Source organism: Pyxicephalus adspersus, chromosome 6, assembly GCF_032062135.1.
Source record: "Pyxicephalus adspersus chromosome 6, UCB_Pads_2.0, whole genome shotgun sequence".
Classification (NCBI taxonomy): Eukaryota; Metazoa; Chordata; class Amphibia; order Anura; family Pyxicephalidae; genus Pyxicephalus; species Pyxicephalus adspersus.
The window spans coordinates 27,513,741-27,524,033 of NC_092863.1; the positions used below are offsets into that span (position 1 = coordinate 27,513,741).

The following is a 10,293-nucleotide window of genomic DNA, read 5'->3' on the forward strand; positions in this document are numbered from 1 at the left end:
ACAAAAAGAAAAATATATATGCACTTCACTGTTGCAGTTATTTGTGATGAAGGCGTTTAGTGGCCTATTTCAGTACAAAAAGAAAAATATATACGCACTTCACTGTTGCAGTTATTTGTGGTGAAAGTGTTTAGTGGCCTATTTCAGTACAAAAAGAAAAATATATACGCACTTCACTGGTACAGTTATTTGTGGTGAAAGCCTTTAGTGGCCTATTTCAGTCCAAAAAGAATAATATATTCTCAGCTCACTTCTGCAGTTATTTGTGTTGAAAGCGTTTAGTGACGTATTTGAGTATCAGGAGGAGGCCACATAGTGGCACAATGACAGAGTCTAAAGGGGGCAGCAGCAGCAGCAGCATCAGGCGGAGACCACAGAGTGGCAAAATGACAAAGTCTGGAGGTGGTGGCAGCATCAGGAGGCTACAGAGTGGCACAATAACAGAGTTCAGAGGTGGCAGCGGAGGCGGAGACCATAGAGTGGCAAGGTGACATAGTGTGGAGATGGCGGCAGCAGAATCAGGAGGCTACCACAGAGTGGCAAGGTGACATAGTGTGGAGATGGCAGCAGCAGCATCAGGAGACCACAGAGTGGCAAGGTGACATAGTGTGGAGATGGCAGCAGCAGCATCAGGAGACCACAGAGTGGCAAGGTGACATAGTGTGGCGATGGCAGCATCAGGAGACCACAAAGTGACTTGGTGACAGAGTGGGGCGGTGAGTGGCAATACCAGTACCCGTTGACGAAGGTGAAAGAAGGAGCACTTGGCATCTGATGTGTGGCATCAGGTGGGGGCAGCATCAGAGTAGTAGCTGAGGCAGTTAGACAGAAGAAACCGGTCTCTTTTGTCAAGGTTTGGGTGAGATGGCATGGATCATCCAATCAGATGCATCAGGCATTGGTGGGTGGAAATCCTGGCTGATCCACTCCTGATTCATCTTGACAAAGGTCAGTCTCTCTACATTTTGGGTGGACAGGCGAGTTCTTCTTGGGGTACATATGGCCCCCGCCGCACTAAACACCTGCTCTGATGCCACACTACTGGCCAGGCAGACCAGCTTTTCCAGGGCAAACTCAGCCAGTTTTGGCCACAAATCCAGTTTGGGTGCCCAGTAGTCCAGCAGATCTTAAATGATGGCTGGCAGGGTGCACTCCAAGTATGCCAACACCTGCTGGTTCAGGTTCTGCTCTATGTCTAGCATCTGGTGAGTAGTTTCTTCACTATGTGTGTGAAGAAAACTGCTCATCAGCGACTCAGGCTGCTGCTGATGGAGCTGGTACTGCTCCTGCCACCCCACCCCAGCAGCCATGGCAGTTGAACGTGAGTGCAGAGGGCCCCCCCAGTCAGACCTGTGAGAGGATGGACGATGGCGCAGATAGACAGCAGCCAACTGACTACATAGTCAGTCCCTGTAGTAGTTCAGTTTCTCCTCCCTCTCAGCGGGTGTAAAAAAGGCCCCCATGTTGGACCGGTAGCTAGGGTCCAACATATGGAGGGTGAAATTCCAACGGGTGAAAACGTCGCATATCAGCCTATGTTGGGGGATGCCGTTCTGCTGCTGCAGCTCAAGGAGGGTGTGCTTTGCGATGTACGAGTGGCAGAAGTGCATACAAAGTTTCCTGGCCATTTTTATGATGTCTTGCAGATGGATGGAAGACTTCAGGAACCGCCTGACAACCAGATTGAAGACATGTGCCATGCAGGGCGCATGGCTCAGCCTTCCTTGATGCAGCGCTGACACCATGTTCTTCCCATAGTCTGTCACCATGGTTCCGATTTTGAGTTGTCGCGGAGAAAGCCATGTTTTGATCTCTTGATGAATCACACGGAGCAGTTCATCCCCAGTGTGACTCTGTTCCCCCAGGCAAACCAGGTGCAGAACAGCGTGACACCACCGTGCCCTGCACATGTGGTATGCTGGAGGGGCACTGTGAATTGTCCCTGCAGTGGAGGCTGAGGACACGGGGGAGGATGAGGAGGCAGAGGCGGACGTTGTCGCAGGACCAGCGGCGTGAGAATGTGGAGGCGGAAGCGGTGTCACCTGGCCAAGTTGCTGGTGTGGCTGTGCAGGAACCACATTCACCCAGTGGGCCATAAAGGACATGTATTGTCCCTGACCGTAGTTACAGCTCCACACGTCGGTGCTGCCGTGCACTTTGGCAGACACTGACAGGCTCAACGACTGGCCCACCTTCTGTTCTACATATTTGTGCAGGGCTGGTACTGCCTTTTTCGTAAAGAAATGATGGCTTGGGACTCTACACCTCGGCTTGACACAAGCCATCAGTTCTCTGAAAGGTGCAGAGTCCACCACTTGGAAAGGGAAGGACTGCAGCACCAGCAACTTGGACAGGAGCACATTCAGCTTCTGCGCCGTTGGATGAGTGCAAACATACTGTTGTCTCTTGGCAATCGCTTCAGTGATCGATTGCTGACGGAATGACAGACGAGGAGTAGGAGGAGGAGGAGCAGGAGCATCTGGACCACCAGAAGATGGAAATGACATACAGCTCCCTTCGGCTGAGGTGGTGGGGCCTTGACTGCCTGAAACCCGGTGCGTGCCACTGAGTGACGCAGAGGTTTCTGCGGCAGGCTGGACCACCACATCGGAGCCACGGTTCTCCCAGGCCGCTTTATGGTGACGATTCATATGTTGACGCAGGGCCGTGATGCCAACATTGGCACCCTGGCCACACTTCACCTTCTGCCCACAAATTTTACATATGGCCATGTTAACATATGGCCTTCTCTGGCGGCTTACCAAAAAAATTGCCACACCGCCGAGTAGGTGATTTCCCCCCCAACACTCTGCACTGACTGACTGCTACCTCCCGCTGCCTCTGTGAACCCCTGCACCACTACTTCCCGGGCAGGTAGGCTGCTGCGAAGCAGGTGGTCAGCCCCGGGTACCTTTGGCTCCCGACCTCCCTCTGCTGCCTCCCTGCTGACTACCAGCCATGCTGGCTCAGCAGCTGCCTCACAGTCAAGCTGCCACCCTCTTCTCCTGATGATCATGAAGCCCCTTCTTCACCCAGCTCCCAAGTGCGATCAGCTTCATCATCATCGAGTAGTGTATGCATGTCACTGATGTCCTCCTCAACAGTGTCTGGGTCAGCCTGCTCGCAATACCACTTCCCACGCCACTCTCCTCATCACTATTTGCCTGCCTAGTGGAGAAAGCGGCGGATGTCTCCTCCAGATCTTGGCTGGGCAGTAGCTGCTGACTGTCCTCTACTAGCTCCTCCTTGCTGTAGAGTGGAGCTGAGCCCACAGCATACAATACTTCTGTGGCTGAGGGAACAGCAAAGGAAAGAGGCAAGTTGAGGACAGGTGAGTGGACAGGGTCTGCTCCTGGGCCATGCCAACTAAGGGATGTTTTTGACGAACCCAACGACTGTTGGCTGGGGGTCTGATGTCACTGGGGATGAAGTGGATGACTGAGTTAACCAATCTAGAATCGCTGGGTTGGTGGTCAAGACACGACTGCTAGATGACAAGGGAGCTCAGGCCTCTCGCTGTGACTCCTGCTGACACGCCCCCTTACTCGGCTGCGACCTCTGCCTGCACCAGAAACATTTAGGCCTCTGTCACTCCTCTGTGCATGGCCTGCCACTTCTCTGTCTGACATACTTTCACTTGAACTAATTAAATTTAAAGCAAATTAAAACACACCTAAAAGCGAGGAATATATTTTTATTTTTGTACAGAAATAGGCCAATAAACGCTTTTAGCACCAATACCTGCAACAGGGAACTGCGTATTTATTTTTCTTTTTGTACTCAAATATGTCACTAAATGCTTTCAGATTTTTATATATATATATATATATATATATATATATATATATATATCACGTCAAATATACATGTGAGTTGATGGAATGACAGAGCTGTATAATGGCTATTTGGATCCCCAAATAATCTTTCCCTGCACTTGTAAATCACTTTTCTAGCACTGTCCCTAGGGCCTTCTGACGTCTCTCCCTGCACTAAGATGCTGTGAAATGATTCCTCCCTATCCTTTCCCTGCACTTATAAATCAATTTTTAAAATTTTTTAGCACAATGAGGTTTCTACTAGCGACTGCACACGTCTCTCCCTGCACTCAGAACGCTGTAAAATGTCTTAATCCAAGATGGCTGAGGCTATTTAAAGGGGTGTAACATCACAGGGCTGGCTGGCTATTGAATGGCTGCATGCATGGCAAATATGGGTCATCCCGCCTTCCCAGAGTTCCTTGCCCCCATGTCCTCACACGTGTAGCAGACATTTTAGAAAAAATTGCGATTCGTTTCAACGAACAGGAGAGCTCAGGTCTCTGAGAGCTGCGAGGAAAGACCCTTGACCCTTTGAGAACATTCATGTTTGGAGACCTTTTCCCATAATGGAGAAAGATGTGGGGGCTGCTGGGAAGCAGATGGCGACTGCGCGGGAGAAAACGATGAAGAAGAGCATATATGTAGATGTTCAAATAGCTCTTGGGCCTCATCAGGGAAAGAGGTGGAGTGCAGATGGTTGCGATATGTGAATTGAAGCTTGAATGGGAATCCCTGCCGATACCTGATATCCAAACGCTGTAATATCTGAAGGAAAGGTTTAAAAGCTTTCATCTTCTGGATCGTCTGTGGTGCTATATCTGCAAAAATTTGGTATCGGTGAGATTGAAATACTATTTCTCTCTTATTCCAAGACGCTCTCAAAATTGCTTCTATTGTTTTATAAAAGGTAGGCTTAAGAACAAGATCCCTTGGAGGGCCATCTGCTTTCCTGGGACCCAAAGCAAGGTGGAGTCTGTCCCATTGTAGCCTTTCTGGTGGATAATCTGGAAGTAATTCCTGTAACAGGGCTAGAAACCAGGCAAATCATCAATCGTTTCTGGGATCCCCCGTACGCGCAAATTAGCTCAGCGATTCCGGTTTTCTAAATCCTCAGTAGTAAGTATTGCAGCTTGCATATCTTTCTGGAACATATTTAAACCCTGCTCATGGGAATCTATCACGGTGATGGCGTCATCCATTTTCTGTTCTAGATTATGGATTCTAGTGCCCAGCTCTCTAATCTCTTTGGTTAGTGTTAAAGATAACTTGCATGTGGCTTGAGAACGTTCCTACTGCAGAAGTTGCTTGAAGCATTCTAGCAATTCAGCATCCCTGCATGCTGAGCCAGGCTGTGCACTGGGGATAAACACATGGGAGCCATCACTGGAATTCTCATCAGCAATGTCTAGCTGCCTAGGTAAGTATAAAGACCTGCTTATCCTGTTTGCTGAGTCGGCTCCACACACCGGAGACACAGAGCTCGATCAGACTGCAGCCATCTTGTATCATGGCTTATAAGGGCCCCCTCAGTTGCATTATCTTTGGTATTACTAAAGAAATGCAAAATATTTGTTTGCTTTTTCTCACTCATTATGAGTTTATTTCATTCGAATCTTGGACCAAACAAGAAATGGTAGTTACCCATGTCAAACTAGTTGATGCTATTAAATATAACAGTTAAAGAAAATACACAGTTAAGGTCATCTTTACCTAAAAGAGCATCTGAGAAAAAGACAAACAAAATAAAACAACAGCAGAGTGACTGTTGTAATGGTCAAAACAATACTGAGGTGTTAAGACTACACCGATGTCACACTGCGCCTCCCTTGTTTTTCCATCTCTAGTACAGTTTGTGGATTTAGTGTCAATGTCATCCAGAATATAAGAATTTATTAGAATATTATTTTTGTTTTATTATTAATAAAACATAAAAATTGCAAATAATGTCAACATTTTTCTGTGGATCACCAAAATTTTCTCCACAGATCACTGGTTGGCGACTGCTGTCCTAAACCCTCACTACTCCATATCTACCCACCATATCTACCCACCATTCCATATCTGCCCTACTTCCCAGTGTGATGCTTCCCCCACCTCCTAGATTGTAAGTTCTTCGGGGCAGGGTCCTCTCCTCCTCCTGTGTCACTATCTGTCTGTCATTTGCAACCCATATTTAATGTACAGCGCTGCATAATATATTGGCGCTATATAAATCCTGTTTAATAATAATAAAAATAATATTATTAAAGACAAAATTACAAAATCAGTTTTTGCTGCAATACCTCATTTGCATCCTGAGTTTCCCCCGCCCCACTTTTTTTCTGATCCTGGATGTCCTCAGTCATGATGACTAGTACAAATGAACCACTTTTTCTTAGCTCAGGACATCCTGGACCTTTTTTAGTCCGGAAAAGGGTAAACCAGCACATTGATAGGCTCATTTCTCTGTTAATTAATTCTCTCCACACATCAGATGCTTTTTGTCAGCACATGAGCTAATTGGCTCCTTATTCTGCTTCTGTAGACCTGCTGTACAGGAACTGCAACAGGCTTATACCCAGCCAAATTCAAGTACTTATACTGTTTGCATGCTTATATGTTTTAAAAATAAATCAGAAATGGTCACACTTGTATTATTAAATAAAATATTATCAAATATTATATTTGTAGTGATAAATACATCACTGTATCCCTTACATAAATGTAAAAGAAATACAGTGCCTTGTTTTTTTTTCAGTGGAAGCATTATTCTAACTGAAGAAATAATAACTGAGTGCTTTTAATCCTACCTTCCTATGGTTGCATGCTTGGGATGACGTGCCTTGGGTGAAATGTATAACCAGTGATATCACAAGGTCTTTTGACATATTAATGGTCTCTACTAAATGCCCATCCCTCTGTAACATGAAGGATTAGCAGCATGGCATTCAATTTACATCATGACATTCCCAGAACTTGCAAAGTAGGGTCTGTGGTTTAGCTTAATTATTGTGATTGTAATGTTTATTTTAAGCAGGTTGGCATTACACTACGCCAACTGTGTTATTGCTAGAGCAAGAATGCCAGTATGCATTTTATATGAACACATTAGTTCTGTTTGACTTTAAATAAACTAAGGGCTCTCTCATTAATTATCTATTTAAAAAGCTTTTTGACCCTTTTTGTTTGTCCGTGCCCTTGTGCTGTTGACTGCTTTAATCAGATGTCTCAAAAGGCATTATAAAGATGGCTATTTTGTTAGATTTTGATCATTAATAGAATAGATAGACTTTTGATCTGGAGGTTAATTGACCGGAATACTCCCAAAGCTCCTAGTAGACCTCGGAAAACCGTAGAAAATGTACTTAAAAAACACAAGGAAAGGCTTTTTTTTTTATTTTTTCATTTTTTATAGCTTATTACTTACATACAAAATATATTAGATCTTTTTGTGCAAAACAGAGTGTTTTAAGTTAATACATTTTGTAATCATTATTCTTTACTATTGTTTTCACTTGTGCCTCACTGGGAAATGTATAGATTTTACTTGATGCCATAGGGATCTGCTTGTAACTACCTAATCTTCAAAGTCATGGCAGCAAACACAATTTGAGCGTGGTATAAAATGCAAAACCATGTACAAGCGCACAATAACAAAATAAGTATTCCATGTTATTTGCAAATCTAAAAACTTTGTTGCCCTGAGTATTGAAATTAACCTAAAAATTGAGTTATCCCAAAAACCACAATATAGACAGCAATGATTTAATGGTATTTGCAGTACTTAACATTTTTTTCTTGAGTGATGACACTCTAACTGTGAACAGAAAGGGGCTTACTTTACTCCTAAGGATTCCCAATGATTAAAAAAATATAGCAATTTTACTGTTATGAAGTTTATTTTCCCTGATATAAACAATAATTTATTTCCACACACCTTGATGTGGTTTTCTTGTCTTAATTCCACTCACACTAAAGATGGGATTTTTCACTCATAATGCAACTTCATTTTAACCTCTAGGCCCTATTTTGTTTTAAACGTAGTATACAGGGAATGAGCAATACTATATGCCATACCCATTATTTGCCATTCCCCTATAGTCCAGTCAATTTTCTTCTACAGCTCTTCAAGTCTTGCCTTCTGTTAATAAAGAAATATTGGCAACTATGGTGCAGCATGTAAACACCAACTTAGTCGTGGAAAACTTTAATAAATCAGCCCTCTTGTGTCTGAAAAAAACAACAACTTCTACCTTTAAAAAAATGCACATTTGTGTCTAAAATAAAATGCACTTGCCAACCTAGTTTTAAGGCTCTAATGTCTGATAAGCTAAAGTAAAGGTGGATTCCCTGGTCATTACCCCCATTCTATCTTGGAGTTTCATCATGAAGCCCCAAGTGGTTTGGATAGAAAGGTGGAGTGATCCACTCTCTCCTAATAGTAACAAACCGGGGAGTGAATGTATCAATATAGCCTGCCAGTGCCATTAGCATAGAGTGCTCAGAGGACACCTGTTTTATACCTGTGGGTTTGTACAACCTACCTTATGCTTGAAATTAAACTTGGTTACTGACTTTGCTGTAAAAATAACTTAGACATAACTGCCCTTGTATTGGCATTTGGGGAATGGACTGCCTGTTGTAAGATGAAGCCTCAAAGTTTTAGTGTAGTTTACTTTCTCTGAACAAGTATGTAGATATGGATTTTTGACTTGATTTGGACAAATATTTAAGTCAACAGATAATAAAATCCTGATACTCATTAACTTATTATTTAGAGGGATTCTATTGATGGCAGCATCCATGCTAATATGTATGTTAACCAATATTATGTTTAGTTTACTGTCATTGCAATATCACTGTGATGGTCAATCAACAAATGACAAATATGCAGCACCTGTTTGGCCATCATAATATTCTTTATTTTTTCATACCCGATTTTAGTAGAACACAGTTCTTATTATACCTTAATACTTCACAATTTCTTACCTTTGTAATGCACTCTTTTTCTGTCTAGCTGCTTCAATTTGTCGTGCTTCATTTTGTTTTTGAATTCTTTGTTCCCAAGCATTTTTAAGTTCACAAGTTTCCAAAGCAAAGATTTCCACACGTATGTATTGGTTGTTCATGATCTGTGGTCAGATAATATAAAATGTTACTTTCTCACCTTTGTTTTCTTTATCCTGTCTTTAAATTTAACTCAGATTTTTTTGGAAAGTGCCTTTTGAAAAAGGCAAATGCCACAAGCCCAACCAAATACACAACAAACATTTTGTTCTTATTTTCCCTTAATATATTCAAATGCTTGTATTGCATGGAACAAAAGGTACAGGACTGACATTATCTTTGCACAATTTCATCTTAATGTCTTCAAAAAGTCTTGCATCATTAATTGCCCAGGTGGTTCCTAGTTATGCCTTTTGTATTATACACTTTTATAGATGAGGGATACTTTGCATATAAATGTCTTGTTTTCCATCCAGATAACAGTGATTGTTTTTATAGGCTAGGCCACAGTAATTAGTAATTGTGGGAGTTTTAAAAACAAAAATATCTCACTAGATGAGACATAGGGATACATATTTTTGTAACCTAATGTGTATGTCCAGCCAAAACATTTTTCTTAGTATTAGATAATTGGAAAAGGATTAGCAGCCTTGTTTGGAGAATTCTGCTATCTGGAGCTCTGGTATAGAGATTTTCCCATACTATCTGCTTTGCTGACAATGTTAACCAGACTGGAAGTGAGGGGAACTCTTCAGTACAGACAAAATTAAAAGAAGAATAGGGGAAGGCTGGAAATGTCAGATTTTGTTAACATGTGTCCCAGTTGCAGATCTTTTACCATTTCCTGTCAGGTGAAATGATTTGTCAGAAGCAAAGAAAGTAATGAAAATTATGTCACACAGACAGCCAGATAACATAAAATACTCCTTCCTTCCCCAATTTATATAATATAGTATTAAAATTAAAGATATTGGCTTCAAACATGAAACACAAACTTAAAGTGTATGTAAAATCCAAATCAAATAAGTAAAATTCCTAAAGCAATAACTGATTTAAGTAATATATAAGCATTACCTTTGACTAGTAACAGATCGAGGTCCTACAAGTTCTCACCACCTACTTCCTTGCAACTGCAAGTCTTGCCTTTTCATGTAGACGTTGTTATTGTGATGCAGGAACACTGCATATTTGCTTGCATATTTGTTCAATAAAACAGATATTTTGTATATGCAGTTTTTTATACACTGTATTTACTTACTAACCTAAGATTGTTTTATGTAAAAAGTATTATGGAATGTGTATAACCCCTGTCATTTATAGTGCTGCCTGAATCTCTTTCATGAATATTACTTACCCTCTTCATTTGTCGAGTGGGTTCACTTGTTAAGTGGAGGTTATAGACTTTTTTATAGTATTTATTCAATTTCTAGTCAACTATTCAACATTTTTTCAAATATACCCCATTTATTTAGAGATATAATAATATTAA

At 42.1% G+C, this 10,293-nt stretch overlaps 1 protein-coding gene across 1 annotated transcript in view; it reads right to left on the reverse strand.

Annotated features, from left to right (window-relative positions):
* The window catches only part of LOC140332505 (protein FAM240B-like), an 82,944-nt gene that overhangs the window by 9,981 nt on the left and 62,670 nt on the right, over positions 1 to 10,293 (reverse strand). The window contains exon 2 of the mRNA XM_072413745.1: positions 8,787 to 8,929. Within this exon, the coding sequence (XP_072269846.1) occupies positions 8,787 to 8,926 (140 nt within the window). The 5' untranslated portion in view covers positions 8,927 to 8,929. The remainder of the gene's footprint in view (positions 1 to 8,786; positions 8,930 to 10,293) is intronic.